General features: G+C 41.4%; 1 protein-coding gene across 1 annotated transcript in view; it reads left to right on the top strand.

The window, feature by feature from the left end:
• Positions 1-18,492, top strand: part of DPYS (dihydropyrimidinase) — a 99,949-nt gene extending 81,457 nt beyond the window's left edge. Inside the window, exons 8-10 of the mRNA XM_005689299.3 lie at positions 3,973-4,180; positions 16,568-16,689; positions 18,062-18,492. Of these exons, the coding sequence (XP_005689356.2) occupies positions 3,973-4,180; positions 16,568-16,675 (316 nt within the window). The 3' untranslated portion in view covers positions 16,676-16,689; positions 18,062-18,492. The remainder of the gene's footprint in view (positions 1-3,972; positions 4,181-16,567; positions 16,690-18,061) is intronic.

Here is a 22,719-nt window from a genome sequence, read left to right as displayed (position 1 = left end):
TGAGATATAATTGACATGGGACCAGGATTTTTGAGCAGAGTCTAGTGGAAGGTCAAAGAAGTTGGTATGTCAGGGGCAGGGAGAGGGCAGATGTGAGCAGTGAGAAGGGCACCCAGGGAAAGAGAAGATTCCGCAGTGTGAAAGCACCTACAGAGCTGGAGACTCGCAGCTCAGCTGGAAGGAAAAGCTGGGTGAGGAATGACACCCTGTCAGATGCCTTCCAACGTGAGAGTGGAAGCACATACTTTTTGCTGCTGGTGATGGTGCCAAGAATTTACATTTTGTGTTAATCTGACCTCATTTACATAATACCTTATTATAGCGAATCACTTAGATGTTGCCTAATTGCCCTCTTTCTCTTGCTGACCCCAACACTGAGAAAGTCAAAAACATGACCTTTATTTTGTCTGAGGCAGAGAAATCTGATTTGATATTTTGCTGCCAGAGACCTTTTGCTTTCATATCTACTTGTTTTTTGCATATTTGTTTTTCCTAGGCCACACAAGCGCTTTGCCTTGTGTATTTCCTTTGCATTTGTCCACACGCATATGTGTTCACCCATGCTTTTTGGGAAGTTAGGAAAACCCAACTTTTTTCCATTTAAATTATAGAATTGTCATTTTCTTCTCTTTCCCAGTGTATTCTTAATTCTAGTCTTTCATAGATATGCAATATTCCATTGAGTAATCATTGGAAAATTGTTATGCTTCAGTTTTTCAACAGTTTAGATATTGTAATGACAATTTTTGTGTATAGAACTTATTTCTTTCCTGTTAGATTATTTTCTTAACAGCATCTGTAACTCTTAACTTTCTGCTTAGAGAAATAAAGTTTTATAATTTAGAGTTTTCTCTTTCTTGCCTCCCAATCTTGTATGTAAATAACCATTTCAGCATGAATTACTGTGCATTTTATTTTGTCTATATAGCAGCCTTTCTAATGTATCAGTCTAGACATGCTTATGTAACATACTACAATATAAGCCCAAGAGCTTCTGCCATAAGTGTTAACTGTGAAAAGCAGGAACGCAGTACCAGACTATGGAGCTATCACAGAGAGATTGTGATGGTCATAAAAAAAAGTCACTGTAGCCTGAAGGTCTAAATCTCCTTTATATTGTTTCCTAGATTTATTTTCTTTAAGTCTGTGTCTTTTATCACCAATTCATAACTTATTCATAACTCATTCCATACCTACTAACCCTTTATTTTATTCATTTCCTCATGTTAATGACATCACTTGCTATTTGACAGGTACTCTTCCCACCTCCGTAGTGTTTAAAATTATTGTTGCTGTATTTGTACCCACCTCCCAATCAGTAGTGATCTTTTGATGTTTCTCTATATGAGTAAGTTGATTCCTAAGGATACTGAATGCCGTTTTTTGGCAGTATACACTGGCCATATGACCCAGCAAAGCCACTCATGGGAATATATAGTAGAGAAGAGTTCACAACAAACATGTACATGAATCTCTAACATCTGTATTCATAATCATCAAAAATTGGAAACAACCAAAATGACCTTCAGAAGGTGAGTGGAAAAACACTCGGTAGTGCGTCTGCACAGTGGAATGCGTGCCTGCATGTGTGCGTGCCAAGCTGCTTCAGTCGTGTCTGACTCTGCTACCCTATGGACCATAGTCTGTCTGCCAGGCTCCTCTGTGCATGGGATTCTCCAGGCAAGACTACTGGAGTGGGTTGCCATGCCCTCTTCCAGGGGATCTTCCCGACCCAGGGATCAAACCCCCATTTCTTCAGTCTCCTGCACTGGGAGGGGTTTCTTTACCACTTGTGGCACCTGGGAAGCCCCTGCAAAGGAATACTGCATAGCAATTAAAAAGAAACGAACTCCTGATACCCGCAACAACTTGGGTAAATCTCAAAAGAGTTATGCCAAATGAAAGAAGTCAGATTCAAAAGGTTGCCTACTCAATGATTCCATTTATATGACATTCCTGAAACGAGACAGCTACAGTAACAGAACAGATCAGGGTTTTCCAAGAGTTACGGGGGAGGGGAAGTTGTGACTACACAGGGACGGTATGAGTTGTAGGAGGTGATGGGACTGTTTTGTGTCCAGAGTGTTGTGAGGATAAGACTTCTATCCACGTGTCAAAATTCACAGAACTATCACTAAAAAAGTAAATTTATTGTAGTTAATTTTAAAAACATTAAAAGGTTGCAGTTTCATCAAAGTAGTCATAGGTCTTTTGACAAGTAATTTAATCTTTCTAAATCTCAATTTATTTACTTGTCAAGTGTAGAAAATACTCTCTATCTTGAAGCAGTGCTATAAAGATGAAATAGGATGTCATAAAGTATCCACCTGGCATAAGGAAGCTCCTCTTTTTCTTTTCCATGCTGATATTTCTCATTGGGAGCAGGTTCTTTTTTGTGGTTATTATCATCTGGGCTTTTTAAACAGTTATTTGGCTTTTGGGGAAAAGACTGGAGCTAGTAAGGGTTTCAAGCAGAAATGTGACCTGATTTGATACTCATTTAAAAAAAAAAAAAAAAGAATCATTTGAGCAGCTTTGTGGGGAGTGGTGAGGAGTGCAGAGGGTAGGAGTGGAAACACGGAGGGAGCTCCCTGGTTGCCTAGCGGTTAGGATTTGGTGGTTTCAGTGCAGATGCCCTGGATTCCATCCCTGATCAGGGAACCATCCCACATGCAGCATAGTACAGACAAAATGCTAAAAAAAAAAAAAAAAAAATAGAGTGGAAACATGAAGAGGTATTGAGGTTGTCCAGATGAGAGATGGTCGTGGTGTCACCGAGATGACTTGGTGGGACAACAGAGTGGGAGAGAAGTGGGCAGGTTTGAGATTTTTGGGGGAAGAGGTGGAATCAATAGGCTTGATGATGGTTAAGGATTGAAGAAACATGGTTGGAGGTAGCGTTTATTGAGATGAGAAACTCAAGAGAGGAGCAAATTCAAGTGTGTGGACTGTAGTCATCATGGAAAACCAATAATTTGTTTGGACGTGTTGAGTGGAAACCCAACAGGTAGTTGGGTATGGCGTTCTGGAACCCAAGACCAGGCCAGTGTGATCCCATTCATTCCCACCGGAGGTGGCTCTGTAAAGTTTCCCAGCTCTGACCCTCCAGATTAGGATGGCAGGGGAGCTGTTAGCTGCTATTCCTTCGACCTAACCTTGGGATTTTTTTAATGAATCACTTTTCTTTAATCCACCCCTGAGAGCAAGCACTTGTAGAAACTTCAGGTTATGCTTGTATGATCCACTGCTGCCAGGTTTTCTTTTTTGTTTTCCATTTAATGTGATTTAGGGAAAGGAGCATTTCCAAATATCCAGCCTAGAAGTCATTGGTCATATTGTATATGATTGAGAAGTATTAATAAACTACTGAGACAGCTGATGAATATTCAAACACGTGACAAAATATGCTAAGGGATTATATGCTAACATATTTTGTTATTTATATTATGCTCAAATTTCCAGTTTTGCCACAGACAAGGGAAAGAAATTCAAGATATGATTTTCCTTGAAAGTTACCTATTAACTGTTGCCTCTGTGAATGGAATGGAATTTGGGGAGAGATATTGAGAAGCCTCAACCGTGTCTCCAAAAAGTTAAAATTCTATAGATTTGGGTATTTGGTCAGCATGTTCATCAGACTCATCTATTTGAAATATTTTATAATTAATATTTTGTTCTTTAAATACATACATAAAAATAACTTAAAATCATAAACATGAGAGACAATGCCCTTCTTCCGCCCACTCCACCTCTTTAATCACCATAAAGAGTGATCTATTGGGTTTTTCTCAGAAAATGTAATTACTTTGTAATGAAATGTTAATGCTTTGTTCTATTCTTAAAATCACTTGTTCCAGTAATAAAGCTATGGCTTAATAGAGTTGCTAAATTTTCTTCTCAGCCATTCTTTTAATATTTCATACTTGTCAAGTGAGCCAGGCATGATCGGGATGATTTTTGTTTTTACATCAGGACCATTTCGGCAAAAACCCATCATCAGGCTGTCAACTTCAACATCTTCGAGGGCATGGTTTGCCACGGGGTGCCCCTGGTGACTATTTCAAGAGGCAAAGTGGTATACGAAGCTGGAGTTTTCAGTGTCTCAGCAGGAGACGGGAAGTTTATTCCTCGTAAACCGTTTGCTGAATATATTTACAAACGGATCAAGCAACGGGACCAGGTGAGTTTGGGGCTGCAGGGGCTGTTACCACGGGCTGGACTGTCACGTGTTCCTGATGTTGGTGATTGCATTATCACATACAATGGGGTAACATATTCCTGGGATGTGAGAAAAGGTTACGGAAAAATAGAGCTTTCAAAGAAAAATTCATTACTGGATGGATGCATTTTCCTTTGCAGATTAGTGCCTATTCAGGGTTTCCTAATGGACCAAGTCGGGTTTTCCTAGGCAAGTTCAGGGCCCCTGTGGGCCTTTTGGCAATTGCTGTTAGTCAGGCTCGTCTCACAAGTAGCCATTCAGAAAGATAAAAGTGCCACCGTTTTACACCTGAGAGAAAAAATGGGAGGGAAAGTGGGAAAGGCTGTGGAGAGCCATCAGACTGCAACTCAAGCCCAGCCCCAAGGAATGAGAGAAGGAGAAAAAATATACCGTGAGGAGCATCCTAGAATACCATCTCATTCAAACTAACAAAGGTTGAGCAACCTACAGACAGCCCTTGAGTCCGTTCCTGGGTCCAGCTATGTAGCATGCTGTCATTGGCTGGGAGCAACAGTGGGAGGCGTGGCCTCCCCTAAGAACGAAAACGTGAAGTTCAAGCTCAACAACTGCCCCTTGAGAAACTATGCTCCCTGTAGCTGAAGGTCTGCAAGGTGCATCCTGGCTTCCCCGATAGCTTAGTTGGTAAAGAATCAGGCTGCAGTGCAGGAGACCCTGGTTCGATTTCTGGGTTAGGAAGATCTGCTGGAGAGGGGATAGGCTACCCACTCCAGTATTCTTGGTCTTCCGTTGTGGCTAAGCTGGTAAAGAATCGCCTGCAATGCGGGAGACCTGGGTTCGAACCCTGGGTTGGGAAGCTGCCCTGGAGAAGGGAAAGGCTACCCACCGCCGTATTCTGGCCTGGAGAATTCCATGCACTGTACAGTCCATGGGGTCGCAAAGAGTTGTACACGACTGAGCGACTTTCACTTTCACGTTCAAGGTGCATTCATGGCAGGGTTGGGGTCAAGTAAATATGAATTCTGCCCTGACTTCACATTTCCTCGCTGTGTGGCCAAGCATCTCTGTCATCCCTGGGCTGCTTCCTCATCTCGAAAACGGAGATAGTGTTTTCTCCCCAAGAGATTGTAAGAGTCAAGTGAGATTTTAAAATAAAGGGGACCAGTGGGAGGTCTATAAATATCAGTTCTGTCTCTTTGTTTTCCCCCTTTGATGATTGAATTTATAATAAAGTCTTTGTAATAATCCTGTTGTTATAAGAGAGGTATTAAAAGGTATGTTCTTTTACTATGTCTTGTATTTTCACGTTTGTTTATTTAGTTCATGCAGTGTTTTCAATAATTTTAAAAATTCACTTCACTAAATACACTAACATATCAAAAATTTCAGATTAAAATCATCTAAACTGCTGGTTTGGGAGTGATGGAAGGCAACCAGTGCCCTCAATCTCACATGGTAAGAATAGGCTAGAGCTGGGTGACAGAGCCCTACAGAGGCAGCATTTATGACTTTCATCTGCAGGCTTCACCCATTAATGTTCCCAACCTGACCACATAACCATTATAGTTTATAACCCTTGGATTAGTTCTAAGGCATCCTTGTCTTTTTTCATTTTAAAATATATTTCTCTTTTTCCAAAGTTCTCTAGCTGTTTTCTGATTCATTTCATTTGGATCTTGCAGTCTCTTTGATTTCTTCCCTAATGTCTTGTGAAAGTTTTTTGCTTGTGGATTCTCAGACTTTGTTATAAATAAGATTCATCCTTTCTTCTTCTTTTTTAAAAATCACTTACTAAAGCTTTGATTTAATAAACAAGTACTCTGGAATGCTGTAAATTCTCAGAATGTTACAATTCTTCATGTACTGTATTTCAGTCAACATATTTAAGGTTGCCATTTATTTTGCTGGGGTTAATTTGTAAATGTTGACACTGACAGGTGACAGGTAGGTAGAAACCATAAGATTTCCATGTATTTCTAAATATCATATGGTAAATTACAGCAATACTAACATTTACTGAGCTCTTACTGAGGCAGAGCACAGTGCTAGGGGATCTTGTCACTGTTAACAACCCTGTGAGTGAGGGAGTATTTATTATTTCCCCCACTTTAAATATTAGGAAACTGAAGCTTCAGGAAATAAAGTTTGTCATGTCATACAGGTCATATATGGCAGGACCAAAACATAAACTCTGGTTATCTGACTCCAAAAGCTATATGCTTAAGCAATAAACCACATACTGTAAAACATAAGGGTTGACTTAAGTGAGTTAAGTAAGTAAGTGTTAGTCGCTCAGTCATACCCGACTCTTTGCAACCCTATGGGCTGTAGCCCATCAGGCTCCTCTGTCCCTGAGATTTTCCAGGCAAGGATACTGGAGTGGGTTGCCATTTCCTTCTCCAGGGAATCTTCCCAACCCAGGGATCGAACCCGGGTCTCCTGCACTGCAGGCAGATCCTTTACCTACTGAGCTACAAGGGAAGCCCTTTAAGTGAGTTCAGTTTAGTTCAGTTCAGTTCAGTCACTCAGTTGTGTCCGACTCTTTGCAACCCCATGAATCACAGCAGGCCAGGCCTCCCTGTCCGTCACCAACTCCCCGGAGTTCACTCAAACTCATGTCTATCAAGTTGGTGATGGCATCCAGCCATCTCATCCTCTGTCGTCCCCTTCTCCTCCTGCCCCCAATCCCTCCCAGCATCAGAGTCTTTTCCAATAGTCAACTCTTCGCATGAGGTGGCCAAAGTTAATGGGAGGTAAATTATTCTGTACTAGGTTTGGGAAAAAATAATTAGAGACATCGATGGAAGCCAGTCCATTCATGACACTCGCAGTAGTAATACAAGGAATAAACAGAAAGGCGTAGACTCAGAAGTGGTAGATCCAACAGAAAAAGTGAAAGGGTTAGTCTCTCAGTCGTGTTGGACTATTTGTGATCCATGGACTGTAGCCTGCCAGGCTCCTCTGTCCAGGGAATTTTCCAGGCAAGAATGCTAGAGTGGGTAGCCATTCCCTTCTCCAGGAGATCTTCCCGACCCAGGGATTAAACCCAGGTCTCCTGTATTGCAGGCAGACTCTTTACTGTCTGAGCCACACTTGGTGGTAAGTTATTTGGTGGTAAGTTACTTGGTGGTAAGTCACGTGACAGGGGGAGGCAGCTCCTGGCCGTCAGTGCCTGCTGCTCACTAGCCGGGATGCTAGACTAACTGGGAACACCTCATATTAGTCTCTCTCAGTTGTGTCGGACTCTCTGCGACCCCGTGGACTGTAGCTCACCAGGCTCCTCTGTCCGTGGAATGTTCCAGGCAAGAATACTGGAGTGGGTTGCCATTTCCTTCTCCAGGGAATCTTCCTGACCCAGAGATAGAACCCAGGTTTCTTGATAGACGGTATTTAAAAGACTGACTTTGCCTAAGTCTTCCTCCTGTTCGGAAAATGTCTGAGGCAGCCAAGATCACCACATGACTGGCTTCATCAGTTCTCTATTTCAAATTGTTGTTGGGTGTTTTGTTGGCAAAATTAATGCCAACGTCATTTTTTTCAGAGTTCATCATCAGTTTTGTGAGTTAGTTTCTTAATATTTTCTTCTGATCTCAACTTTGAAGGTATTTTAGTCCATGACTGCTTTTGCAATAACAATAAGTAATAATTGTCTTAATTATTACTTAACAATATTAATTTACAATTAATTAATTAAGACAATTGTTAATTGTCTTAATTATTACTTAATAATAAACTTAATTATTACTTAACAATAAGTAATAATCATACAACAATTGTATAATATGTTGTTCTGAGCACTTATGATCTGTTAGGCACTGTACTTGGTATAATTAATAGTTTTTATTTTACTTAATCTGCACAGCAAGCCATGTGAGAGATAGTATCATCCCTGTTTCACAGAATAGAAAACTGGCTCTCAGCAAAATTGGGTAAAATTTCCCTGGGCTAAGCAGTGAGAAATCATAAGAGCCAGGGATGGTGGTAATGCCTTCTGTATTCTCACTATACCATGGGATTTCAACAGAACAAGAAAAAAGGACATAATTGTGAAACTCAAATCATGGGGAATCCATTATTTTTAAGAGAGTTAATGTGGAAAAAGTATCAAATAAAGTGGATAAAATGAGGTTTGAGGATTCCGTGGAGATGTTTCAGATCTTTTTTTTTTTTAAATCTCCATTAGGCAAAGATAATTTTATAGAGGAAACATATCACACTGAAGTTAAGAAAAAGAGCTGTTAAGAATCCCAGATTTTATATTCACATGAGGTAATGAGAGCTCTTCCCTTGGTTTTCATTTAAAATATTCAGACTTCTTTGTGAGTGAGGATAAGAGTTTGAAGGCAAGCAGGAAGTGCGCACACCGCCTCTCCTGCTCACCTGTTATCCTTCCCAAGACCATTAATCGCTCGCCACTCTGGACTCCAAAGCACAGATTGTAGAGAAATGCCAGGGTTTCTCAGTCCCAGAACTCAGCTGGTCTCCTGGCTAGAATGTTAGTTCTTTGAAGAACTTTGTTTATGCCCAGTACTTGCTATCTGGTAGGGTGTTTGATAAATAGACAAATTGCAAATGGAAGGAACGAAGACTATAGTTTCAGAGGTCATGGACAGGAATTTAGATAAATTTGCAGAGAAGATTGTCCCCTGCCTCATCCCAGACAGTGGGGTTATTTGTAAACTTGATTCCTATCGATGATTTTATTACTTAATAAAACACTTAGTATCATGCAGTGCAGCTGTCACTGTTAACAGATATTATGAGGAAGTCCAAAGGAGAGAAATGACATTTTAATGTAGTTTGACAGCTTCAGGAAATTGTTACTTTGACATTAAACATCGGATCCTTAAGGGAAAAAATTTAGATCAGGAGATGAAACAAACTCTATTTGATAAACATAAAAATAAAATATATATTTCAATTCAATATAAAAAGTCACTTACAGAAGAGTACTGGGGGATTCAGGGAAACAAAATAAAAGAGGAAGAACGAAAGTACATTGTCCCCTGGTATCTGTAGGGGTTTTGTTCTCAATATCGGCAGATACCAAATCCAGAGATTTTCTAGTCCCTTATACTGTTGTCGCCTTCTATCTGTGCATTCAACCAACAACAACTGAGATGTTCAAGAACATTTTGAAAGAACAAAATCAGTTTACATGTGATTCATTCTTCACCCCCCTCTAAAAGCTAGCTCTTTATACTCAAATGGTTTATTATTTCTAGACTTTTTGTGTGTTTAGAGTGTTACATTTTTTTTTTTAGCAAAACTTGGAAGTATAGACATTCTATCTATCATCCTCTTTTCTCTTTTCTCAGTAGTAAGCAACCCAATCTCTTTTGTAAAATAAGGGTCATGTTGCATTTTCTGAAGAAGCAGGAATAGCTGCCTGGAGTCATGCATGGTTTCAGAATACTGCTGCCCAAGCTTTGAAACTGGCTGTACCTTTGCATCCATACACATAATTTGCCATTTAGATACGATAAAATTGAGTGAATGGCTGATCTAATCTTTGAAATGGGTGTCCTCCATTTCTTAAATAACAGTTTTTCAATGTCTTTCTCAATGTGGTAGCTCAAGGAAAATATTAATAATTGAAGTCATCATCAACTGCCATATAATTCTAATTTTCCCAGATGGATGGCTAGTATTGAATAAAGTAAGTAGATCTCTTCTTACTTACACTTATAAAAGATGAGCTGTATGTTGGAGCCACATGTATGTATCCCAGCCCAGCTCCTTATTCAGTGATGTCAATTTGGTAGCTTGAAATCAGCCATGGTGGGAGCATTTATGTGACAGAAAGAGACACGTGCATTAAGTCAGGGCTTTAGGAGTGATGAGAGAAAGGGAAGGTGGGTTGTCAACATTTACCAGCACATTGCTGTATACAGGGACTTTCTAAATGCTTTCTTTTCATATTTCATCTAACCATTCAACACTCAGTAAATATTTGCTAAAAACCAATTAGGTGTTCACATTGTTCTGGAGAAATAGCTCACAGAGTATTTTGAACGTTAAAAATAGAAATATTTGGTGGATTATAAAACATTATCAAAATGTGAATTTTCATTGTTATAGATCACCTCTATTGAGTCTAGTGATTCACCATCCCTTGGCAAGCTCAGTTCCATAAGGACCTGTGAGAACTTTGACGTTCACGAGGTACTGAGTACCTATCTAAATTCACCAGCTGGGTGTGGATTTTATCTTCAGAGAGTCACTGTTCCAAGGGAACTGCTTGGTGTTAGGTCAGCGTCTGCTTTTGGTATTTGGAAGTTCTGTTGTCCTTATTACTATTTTAATATCAGCATCCATGGTCAGCATTGTATTAGGAACTCCGTGGAATTCAAGATTCTTTTCTCTGACTTGCTCATCAGAAAATCTAGCATCTTAGCATTCCACTCTCTGCAGACAATACAGTTAAATTTTCTATCAACTTTAAGTTTCTTCTTTCCCCTGATCAGCTAACCAAAATGCAGTTATGCAGGTATAATGATTACAATTAATATTTATTCTAGCACTGCATATTGTGATATAATCCTTTTTTTGTCTTTCTATTAACTCATCATAGTGACAATCATCATTAAATACTGTGAACTCAAATTGAACTCTCATCTATGTGAGTAAACCACCAGCACCCTGCTGAGTGAGGTGCCATCTGTGTTTCCTATATTACTTAGGATAGTCTTTCACACTGTTTTACTCTCAAGCCCTTCTACATCAAGACAGGAAGAACTTCTGGCCTGGGCTGATCATCCAATTTTGACCAGCCTGTACTAGGCGGGAAAGATGCCATCACCCAGGTCAGTCTCCCAAAGGTGTACATTCAGAACCATAGTCTCTTGAGGTACTCCTTGAGAAAGCTGTCAAATGATCGTAGATAATGCTACCCTCAGGTGATTCTATTGCCTGATATCATCTACAAAGTTCTAAAAAAAAAGTCCTTCTGTCAAGAAATCTTTCACTTAACAAATGTTTATTAAGCCCCAGGTGCTATTTCATCTTCCATCTATCCATCTTCCTGGGGATACAGGTACAACTAAGACAGCAGTTCCTGGGCTCAAAGAACTGTAATCCTACTTCAGTTTCAGCTATAGTTTGTTGCTGCTTAGGTTCTCGCTCTGTTTGAGATGCTAGTTATGCCTCCTTGTGAGGAGGTCATTAGCCACTTGGATAAAAGAGTCTGGGATTTGGGAGAGAATGGGGCCAGACATAAGATTTAGAAATCCTGGCATATATAAGATTTAAAACCACAAGTGTGAGGCCACCAGAGAAGAAAGCAAGCTTGAGAAAGAGCTCTGGGGCTGTCAACCTTCAGAGGCTGAGGAGAGAAGGGTAAGAGCCAGCAAGGGAGCTGAAGAAAGCTGATGGGTGAGGCTGGAAGAAACCCAGGAGAACACAAGAAGAGAAGAGACCTACTTCTTTTATTCAACCCAGAACCCTCTGATGCTTCATCCTGGCCTTTCCGTTAGCTTTATGCTGCATTAACATCCTCTAAGTAATAGGTAAAGTAATGCTCAAAATTCACCAAGCCAGGCGTCAGCAATACGTGAACTGTGAACTTCCTGATGTTCAAGCTGGTTTTAGAAAAGGCAGAGGAACCAGAGACCAAATTGCCAACATCCGTTGGATCACGGAAAAAGCAAGAGAGTTCCAGAAAAACATCTATTTCTGCTTTATTGACTATGCCAAAGCCTTTGACTGTGTGGATCACAAGAAACTGTGGAAAATTCTGAAAGAGATGGGAATAACAGACCACCTGACCTGCCTCTTGAGAAATCTGTATGCAGGTCAGGAAACAACAGTTAGAACTGGACATGGAACAACAGACTGGTTCCAAATAGGAAAAAGAGTCCATCAAGGCTGTATATTGTCACCCTGCTTATTTAACTTATATGCAGAGTACGTCATGAGAAACGCTGGACTGGAAGAAGCACAAGCTGGAATCAAGATTGCCGGGAGAAATATCAATAACCTCAGATATGAAGATGACACCACCCTTATGGCAGAAAGCGAAGAGGAACTAAAAAGCCTCTTGATGAAAGTGAAGGAGGAGAGTGAAAAAGTTGGCTTAAAGCTCAACATTCAGAAAACGAAGATCATGGCATCTGGTCCCATCACTTTATGGGAAATAGATGGGGAAACAGTGGAAACAGTGTCAGCCTTTATTTTTTTGGGCTCCCAAATCACTGCAAATGGTGATTGCAGCCATAAAATCAAAAGACACTTACTCCTTGGAAGAAAAGTTATGACCAACCTAGATAGCATATTCAAAAGCAGAGACATTACTTTGCCAACAAAGGTCCGTCTAGTCAAGGCTATGATTTTTCCTGTGGTCATGTTTGGACGTGAGAGTTGGACTGTGAAGAAAGCTGAGCGCCGAAGAATTGATGCTTTTGAACTGTGCTGTTGGAGAAGACTCTTGAGAGTCCCTTGGACTGCAAAGAGATCCAACCAGTCCATTCTGAAGGAGATCAACCCTGGGATTTCTTTGGAAGGAATGATGGTAAAGCCGAAACTCCAGTCCTTTGGCCACCTCATGCGAAGAGTTGACTCATTGGAAAAGTCTCTGATACTGGAAGGGATTGGGTGCAGGAGGAGAAGGGGACGACAGAAGATGAGATGGCTGGATGGCATCACTGACTCAATGGACGTGAGTCTGAGTGAACTCCGGAAGCTGATGATGAACAGGGAGGCCTGGCGTGCTGATTCATGGGGTCGCAAAGAGTCGGACATGAGTGAGCGACTGAACTGAACTGAACTGAAGTAATAGGTGTGCCCTTAGTTGGGAAACTTGGGATGGAGTCCCTGTCATTACTGTACTCATCCTGGATACCTGGGAAAGAAACCCACTTGATTTTGATGCCCACTCCTAGGACAGCCTCTGAAATTATGCCAGATGCTGGTGCCCCTAGGACAATCTCTAGGACACCCCTAGGACAGCCTCTGAGGGCATGCCAGCTGCCAGTGCCCATGTCTGGGCTGAGATGGAAATTTGCCATTTGTCACCAGAGGGAAGCCACATGACTGCTTTTCCTGAGAGCTGCAGTGTCAGTCTACTTAGAAAACAAATGGGCAACTGAACTGTGGAATAACGCAGGGACAGCTTTACATTCTGCAGCACCAGCATTGTCACCTTTCCATTTCATCACAGTGAACATCACTGAGGTTCTAAAATGCACACAGAGTACAGTGCCCTGGGCGATAAACAGTACAAAGATGAACAAGACCTGGGTCTAGCATTAAAAGACATTATGTAACCGTGTCCGAGGATAAGAAAAGATGAAAACGTTGAAAGGACTGCAAGGCTTGAGACCAGAACTTGTATTGTCTTTGATTCCTGTCCGCTTGTCTATAAAGGGGAAGGCTGTGAAGTGTGGGGTGGCAGAAAACTCCCCAAAGAGGGTCAGTCTGTGCTTGAGGTGGCCATTGGCTATGGCTATTCTGGTGGGAAACTGATCCCTGCCCATCCCGAGCCTCACCGGCAGATGCAGAAGGAAGCTATGTGCAAGTGACACCTGGCCAGTCGGGGCAGAGCTGTTGGATGGTCAGCGTGACCAGAGAGACCAGCCAGGCTGAGAGGGGCCTCGTGGCATTGCTAGTACAGTGACTGAGCAGCTGGAACGCGGTCTTAAGACAAGTGCAAAGGGCAAGTGCAACCTGGGGAGCAGCTCAATGGTGAAGCAGAACAAAAGATGAGGAAAACTGAGTCAGCTCTGGCCAGGACAACAGACACAAAGAAGAAAGAAGCTCAGGTGGGGGGTCTCTTCCCCACCAGCACCCTCCACCCTCGGTAGGGACTTGTCAACTATTTCCTGAGTACTCGTTATGGAGAAACAGACCAATACACTGTCCCCGAGTCTGCCGGGGGAGGCAGACTATTACACAAAAACAGACAGTGGTAAGCAAGATACTCTGATGTGGCAGGGAGAGTTAAAGCTTCCTGGGCTGACGGTTGCCTGGCCTGAGTTACTGAAGATCCATTGCAGATATTTAGGTAAAAAGAGGGTGGGCATGCCACAGTGGGAGAAGACATGTTCCCCAGAAAGATGTTAGGAAGGGTGCTGATTCACCTGATTTGAGTCATCCCTGAGCCTGCAGTTAGGTCCAGGGAAAGGATCCTTCAAGGGACCAGCCAGCTTGTGGAACAAGCCCGCTCCTGAATGAGGATGATAGGGCCCAGGCTTGACAGCCCGTTTAAATCACCAGCGTTGTCCCTAAGGAGTCCAGGAGAGACCAAAAAGTACAGATGAAAACCACAGACAGAAAGCTTTCAAAGGAACTGTTGTGGAAACAGGGAGGTGGGAGGGGGAGCTGATGAGGAATACACGGCACAAAGGCAGGTGACACAGATTATCTGCACACTGATGTCATTTTCTCCAAGGGCTGTGAGAAAGCTGATGATTGAACTGAAATATGCCTTGGGTTTTGCCAAGTGCAAATAACGACTGGAAAGGAGAAAGGTACAAGACTTTAGGTTGTCGGTAAGAGAACGTTTGAAGGAAGGTGGAAGCAAATCCTGGTTTGCTTGGACGGTCCTGGATTGAGCCTGTTCATTATGTTTAATGCCCTTTACACTCTCGGAAGTGTCATAGTTTAGACGGTAAATTTATGGTCACTTTAGTTTCAAGTGCGCTTCCCCAATGACTCAGGGGTAAAGAACCTGCCTGCAATGCAGGAGACACAGGACACTCAAGTTCAGTCCCTGGGTCGGGAAGATCCCCTGGAGAAGGAAATGGCGACCCACTCCAGTATTCTTGCCTGGAAAATCCCATGGAGAGAGGAGCCAAGAGACGGACAGGACTGAGCGTGAGCATGTTGCAGGTTGCATTACATGGCTTAGGTTTAAGTATATACATACCTCTGGGCTTGGAAAGTCAACCAGGAGAAGGAAAAACCTGGAGCCTTAAGACCTGAAAGGGAGATTGTGATCAGAGAGTGAGGAATTACATAAGTTTAAAGTTTCAGGTATTGATGGGCTCCAAGTAACCACGATGTCCAGGGGCTGGGTGGCAGCCATGAGAGGTTGGTGTTTCATTTTCCCATGTCGATGTTCAAGGTGATGACAGGGCCCAGGGTGAAGGGAGGGACTTAGCTGACGGTGAGCTGAAATGGAGGTTCCGCAAAGCATCCCATTGGACACAGGAAATGGACAGAGGCATGGACCTGTGAGCAGAGGGCAGGGGTCTTCCTATTCACTGAGTGATCAGCTTGTTTCAAATTCTGCAGCTGTAGGGATGGTCTCCATCTTGTTCTCTGCTTTATCCTCTGCGCCTGGGGCTGGTGTGTGCTCAATAAATATCTATTGAATGAATGAAGAAAATGCTTTGTATCTGGGAAATCTCATGTGCCTGGGATGTGGGTTTTATTCCCTCCATTTTGTAGGTGAGTAAGTAGGCTCAAAGGGGCTTATTAACTTGCTAGTTTCCTCTAGCCAGTAAATGGCAAAGCTATTATTCAGACTCAGACCTGCCTTTCTCTAAAGCCCACACTGTTGATCACTGTATTACTTTTGATGGTAAAAATAAAACAAACATACACACATACATATATTTATTTGTTAAGAGCTTATTATACACTTGGCATTATTCTAAATGCTTTACATATATTTAATCCTCCCAACATGTAATTCTCATAACCAACTTATAAATTAAGTGTTGTTACCATCCTCAGTTTACAGCTGAAGCACAGTGTTAAGTAATGTGCCCAGGCAAGCTGGCTCCAGAGCCCATGCCCTTAATGATGGTGGTTTACAATTCACCCGACCTGTCAGGGAATTTGATTCCACACTGATGAAGAATATAATTTACTTCTTATGAATCCCTTTGTTTAGATAGTCCTGATTTCAAAACACTGGTCAAACACTGAATTAACTCTGGCTGAATCCAGGGTCCTACTACCCAGCTGGCCAGCAGAGAGGTATAGATCCAGATGGGAAATTCTGTGGAAGGCCCGTTACAAGCAGAGACGATCAGGAAAATGAGGAAACGTACACACAGATTGCTAGAATCCGCAGCAAAATGCTGCAAGTCTGAAGACATGTACAACAAAGAACTCTGGGAACGCAGACACCTAGGACTGAATCCACGGGAAAAGATAGAATGTTTGATCAGCCTGTACGGTGGTTACAGAACCCATTGTGTGAGGATATGGTAGAGATCCCAGAGAAAGTTGCGGTGGAAAGAATGGTGTTAGGAAGTGTTCCCTGGGCCTTTGTCTGAGCGACCTGAGGTCGCTGGGAATTTCTGTGAAAGGGTAAAGAGTACGAGGCACATGATAAATTCACCGCCTCATTTTTGATGTCACAATTCATTTAGATAGCAGAATTTAGCCTTGAATTCAAAAAGTCAATAATCCACAAGAGAAAAATGAAATGCTCTCTTTCAGACTTGCACACCTACCCCCGTGAAGCGTGAACCCTATAAAGGAGAAGTCGTCACACTGAAATCCAGAGAAGACTCCACACACGGGACCAGGAAGCAGGCCCAGCCCTGAGCCACGTGCTGTGGGTAAGGGATGGTGGTCACAGCAAGGTTTCCTGCAGCACAACATATGGCCTTAGCCTATCTCTTTGTTCCTGAACGGTTGAAGAGTCCAAGATCAAGGTCAAACACTTCCAAGTGACTTAAGATTCAAGGATAGTTTGGCCAAAGGGCAGACTGATAAAAGACCTCTTGACGCAGAATGCCTGGGTGAGCCTCCCAAGTTGAAGAAGGCCTTGAGCTAGCTGGAGATTTATTCTCTGAGATGTTAGGAAACATGGCGCAGAGGCTTGGAAAACCAGATATAAGCAAGAGGCTGGTAACACAGAGGGACCTGCTGTTGAGGAAGGTTGCTACTACTTAATACCAAGAGTGCAAGTTTATAGTCAAAATGTATAAGGTTATTAGGACTTTATCTGGAAGTAATGAATCTTCGTATTATAAAGGCAACCATGTTCTAGAATAAGTGAAAAATGAATCGAATGTTGCTTTAGGTGTAATTTTTCAGGAAAATTATTTGATAGTATATGATAAGCTTTATTTCACACTTAGTTTTAGAATAATATTACAGATATGGTCATTAAAAAAAATTTTCAGTGCTTCATCCGTTTTCTCTTTTCACATTCAAATCTGTCTTCTTCAAGTACCTATGATCATCATCTTTGTCAGTTTTCTTTTTCTTGGGTTTTTTTTTTTTAATTATTATTTTTTCAGTTGTTTTTTGGTCCCGCTCTGCCAGGTGCCTGTTTGGTTGGGCTTTGCTGTGATTTAAACATTTCTCTAATATTTCTATTGACTTCATGAAATCTACATGTTTTGTTTTGCAGCTTCACTAGCCTCCATGTTTTGTTTTTTTTTTTCTTTTTATTGTGTGATATATTTTCAGATTTGCCACACGTCACATCAGCAAAAGATTACAGAAGAGGTTGACGTGATGGACAGGAAGAGATGTTTGTGTTAATTAGGGACACTGTCTGCCAAAGGATTCATTTTACATACAAATCCAGGGGCGTTGCTGGTTTGCACATTACGCTAACCTATGCTTCCTGATATAAACCCTGAGACTGTGATGGGGTGCTGTGTACTCCCAGCCGTGTTCTCTTTCATTTGAATGTTGTTAAGTCTTTAATAGTGCTGTGCAGCCAACAGTTCCAGCTTTGTTGTCATTTCCTGACGATTGGAGTTATTCTTCCAATCCAGGAAAATTGTGTGAAAAGTTCAGAGGAAGATTAGCAAGAGGAAGACATTCTGTTGAATGGCGTAACATGCTATTACCAGCATTTGTAGGAGCGAGATTGGTGTTTACTTTGATTATAACATTTCTTGGGGGTTAGGCTTCGGTTCTGCATCTCTTTGTCGGGGAGAATGTTACACTCATTTCCTTTTATTCTGTTCAAAGGTAAAATCAGAGAAAAGGATGCTGCTGTTCCCGTCCCAGTTAAATGCTGTCAGCCCGTGGAGAAGCAAGCCTTATTTCAACTCCCTAAGATCCTTTTGAAAAAATAATCTTTCTAGGCTTCTTTGATTTCCTTTCAGAAGCAATTGCTGTCTTTCTTACTGTGACTTTGTTGCTGTGTAAGATTGAAGATATAAATGAATATTATTGTGAGAGAAAAAGTCTGTGTGAAAATTCATTGACGATACTTTAAAATGTCATCTTCGCTTGTACCAGATTTCTTACTTCGAATTTTTTAAAATCACTTTCCTGTTTAAAGTTTTATAATGACTACATTTATTTTAAAATAGCTAACTCTGTGATTTTACATTCTATTGTAATTCATAAGCATTTAGATCTTTATTATAATTAAAAACATTTAGATCTTCATTTTATATCCTGTTATCCAGTTATGTATGTCTTCTCCTAACTAATGGGATTGGGAGTCTGGGAGGTTGGTTTTTTGATTCGAAAGCATAATTTCGTGAGAGACATCTGCTTCCAAACTCTTGGAAATCAGATTTCTCAGCAAACCCCATGTAATCAAATAGAATACTCAACCTTAGAATACCTCCAAGGCAAATTATCCAATCACACCAATGAACACAGGATTTGAGGGCATTAAATGGAATCGGTGTGGCTGAAAGATGCTACAATGAAACCTTCCCTCCCCCTGCTTCCTTTTCTATGCTGTGATCCTTCATGTATGCAGAGAGACTGAGCTTATATTTCTTCCCCTAGGTAACTAGGCCAAGAGGGATTTTAAAAACATGTGGTAAAATCCAGGCACTTATGTTCTCATGGCAGGCAAATCTGCCCCAACTTACTCACACAGATGTGGGATGTATTCCCACTTTTGATAAAGGGTGGTAGAAATCCAGTTTTGTGCTGTTGTTTAGTTGCTAAGTCATGTGCAATTCTTTGCAACCCCATGGACTGCAGCACACCAGGCCTCCCTGTCCTTCATTATCTCCCAGAGTTTGCTCAAATTCGTGTCCATTGAGTCGGTGATGCTATCTAACCCAGAGAATCAACTCATCCTCTGCTGCCCCTTGTCCTTTTGCCTTCAATCTTCCTCAGCATCACTCTTTTCAAATGAGTCAGCTCTTTGCATCAGGTGGCCAAAGTACTGGAGCTTCAGCTTCAGCATCAGTCCTTCCAATGAATATTCAGGATTGATTTCCTTTAGGATTGACTGGTTTGATCATGCAGTCCAAGAGACTCTCAAGAGTCTTCTCCAGCACCACAATCCGAAAGCATCAATTCTTCAGCGCTCAGCCTTCTTTATGGTCCAACTCTCACATCTGTACATGACTACTGGGAAAACCGTAGCTTTGATAATATGGGTCTTTGTCGGCAAAGTAGTGCTTCTGCTTTTTAATACGTTGTCTAGGTTTGTCATAGCTTTTCTTCCAAGGATCAAGCGTCTTTTAATTTCATGGCTGCAGTCACCATCCACCAAAGATATTTTGGAGTGAAGGTAAATAAAATCTGTCACTGCTTCCACTTTTCCCCCTTCTATTTGCCATAGAGCGGTGGGAATTCATGCCATGATCTTAGTGTTTTGAATGTTGGGTTTTAAGCCAGCTTTTTCACTCTTCTCTTTCACCCTCAAGAGGCTGTCTAGTTCTCTTCACTTTCTGTCATTAAAGTGGTATCATCTGCATATCTGAGGTTGTTGATAGTTTTCTCACCAATGTTGATTTCACCTTGGGATTCATCCAGGCCCACATTTTGCATGATGTACTCTGCATGTAAGTTAAATATATAGCCTTGATGGACTCCTTTCCCAATTTTGAACCAAGCAGTTGTCCCATGCAAGGTTCTGTTTCTTTTCGATCTGAGTACAGGTTTCTCAGGAGACAGGTAAGGTGGTCTAGTACTCCCAGCTCTTTAAGAATTTTCCACAGTTTTTTGTGATCCACAGAGTCAAAGGCTTTAGCGTAATCAGTGAAGCTAAAGTAGATGTTTTTCTGAAATTCCCTTTCTTTCTCCATGATCCAACAAACATTAGCAATTGATCTCTGGTTCCTCTGCCTTTTCAAAACCTAGCTCAGACATTTGCAAATTCTTGGTTCACTTACTGCTGAAACCTATCTTGAAATTAGTAATCATTCTCTGCTCTCCCATAGTAGCATATTGGACACCTTTCAACCTTGGGGCCTCGTCTTCCAGCATCGTATCTTTTTGCTTTTCATACTGTCCATGGGGTTCTCCAGGCAAGAATACTAGATTGGGTTGCTGTTTCTTTCTCCAGTGGCCCATGTTTTGTCAGAACTCTTCCCTATGACCTGTTCAGTCTTGGGTGGCCCTGCTTGGCATGGCTCATAGCCTCATTGAGTTATACAAGCCCCTTTGCCACAGCAGGCTGTGATCCATGAAGTGGGGAATCCAGTTTACTCACTGTGATTTATCTTGACTACAGAACAAAAAGGATGATGAACTATTGGGTTGGCCAAAAAGTTTGTTCAGGTTGTTAGTAAAACCTTACAGCCAAAGCTGAATGAACTTTTTGGCCAAACCAGTAAGAATGGATACTTTTGATTTGGGGTTCTGGAGAAGACTCTTGAGAGTCCTCTGTACTGCAAGGAGATCAAACCAGTCAATCCTAAAGGAAATCAACCCTGAACATTCATTGGAAGGATTGATGCTGAAGCTGAGGCTCCAATACTTTGGCCACTTGATGTGAAGAATCTACTCATTGGAAAAAATCCTGATGCTGGGAAAGACTGAAGGCAAAAGAAGAAGGGGGGTGGCAGAGGATGAGGGGGTTAGATAGCATCACTGACTCAGTGGACATGAATTTGAGCAAACTTTGGGAGATAGTGGAGGACAGAGGAGCCTGGTGTGCTGCAATCTATGGGGTTGCAAATAGTCAGACACTACTTAGTTACTGAACAACAATAATACATCTACAGAAGAATCACAGGGATTTTTTTCCTCAGGTGAGAGAGACCCTAAAATAACTCACCACTTTTCTTCTCTATGTTGATGGACAGTAAAAAACTGGACAATATGATAACCAAATTCTCGGAAAAGAAAGTATTGTTACTTTCTCATCTAGAAGCCAATTTTCACTCATCCTTTAGAATTCAGCTTAAATATCACCCTCACTCAGAGGCTCCCCCAGACCCAGCATGGTAGGGTTAGGTCCACTATCTGACCCTCCCTATCAGGGCCACCATGTACCTGATCCCATAGTACCATAGCTACCTGTTTTACTTGTCAGCCTCCTCCAGGAAATGGAAAACTTGTTCAGGGAAGGACCATCTGGTCCACGGTTACTTCCCCAGCATCCACCAGAGTGTCAACTGTTGGGCATTTGATGGATCATTATTGGAGGACATGAAGGAGTTCCTGCTGAGTTCCTAGATTGATACTGATGAAGTTAGTGTGAACTTTCAACAAAATAAGGATTAATTTTGTGGAGTATTTTAGTGTGGTGGTGGTGATTGATTTAGTGGCTGTTATGTCTGACTCTTTGCGACCCCATGGACTGTAGCCCTCCAAGCTCCTCTGTCCATGCGATTTCCAGGCAAGAATACTGGAGTGGGTTTTGTTCCCTCCTCCAGGGAATCTTCCCGACCCAGGGATGGAACCCGAGTCTCTTGCATCTCCTGCAATGGCAGGCAGGTTCTTTACCGCCTGAGGGAGCAGGGAGAGCTTTAAATGAAGAATACTGATTCATTACTAGTATTTGATGGATTTCTTTGGGAGAATGAAATAACCATAGGATCTGCATCAACAAAATAATTTGAAATGAATGTCAGGATCCCTTTGTTGCTCTCATTAGGTTTTGTCATGATAATGTTTGTAGAAACATAGTTCTAAATAATGACATAAGGCAATAGAAAAACATGACGCCATGTTTTTCAGGATTGCTTCTGGTACACAAAATAAGGGTCCCTTAGTCACTAAACAATTACATTCTCAAGTCTTGTCCAAAGACTAGATGGAATTAGTAGCTTTTTTTTTTTTTAATGTTCACTACTTCCTCTGATAAACAGCATGATATACTGGGATGCAAAAGTATGGGATCTAAACTTCTATTTCCTAGTTTGAGGACTTAAGTGGTTTTTAAAATTAAAATACAATATGAATTTATCAAAACATACAAAAGCAAAAAAAAAATTGACATAATCACATTTATTTACCTATTATCTGTTTAAAAAAGAAAAGTTTACAGCTAAAGAGCCCTGTGTACCTCTCTATTCATTTCCCCTTCCTCCCTGAAGGTAACCAATGTTCTGAATCTGGTGTTTTAGTCCCATGTACAACTTTTATATCTTTGCTATATATGTGCATATCTCTAAGCATTGTTGTGTATGTAGTTAAATTTCATAAAACCATTATAGGGACTTCCCTGGTGGTCCAGTGGTGAAGATTCTGTGCTGCCATTGCAGGGAGTATGAGTTCAATTCCTGACTGGGGAATAAGATCATACATGTTGCTCAGCCAAAAATTTAAAAAAAACATTATATAGAATGTATAGGTTTTTTCTAGGCTTTTTGTTTGTTTGTTTGTTTTTTAGTGTGTATTGTTTGGTTCACATATTTGGAAGTTATTTGTTCTGATAGGCCTAGCGCTAGGTATTATCCATTTTATTGTTATCCAGTATTTCC

This window comes from Capra hircus, chromosome 14 (assembly GCF_001704415.2).
Source record: "Capra hircus breed San Clemente chromosome 14, ASM170441v1, whole genome shotgun sequence".
NCBI lineage: Eukaryota > Metazoa > Chordata > Mammalia > Artiodactyla > Bovidae > Capra > Capra hircus.
Note: the sequence above shows the minus strand (reverse complement) of the source record. Positions and strands in the feature narration are given on the sequence as shown.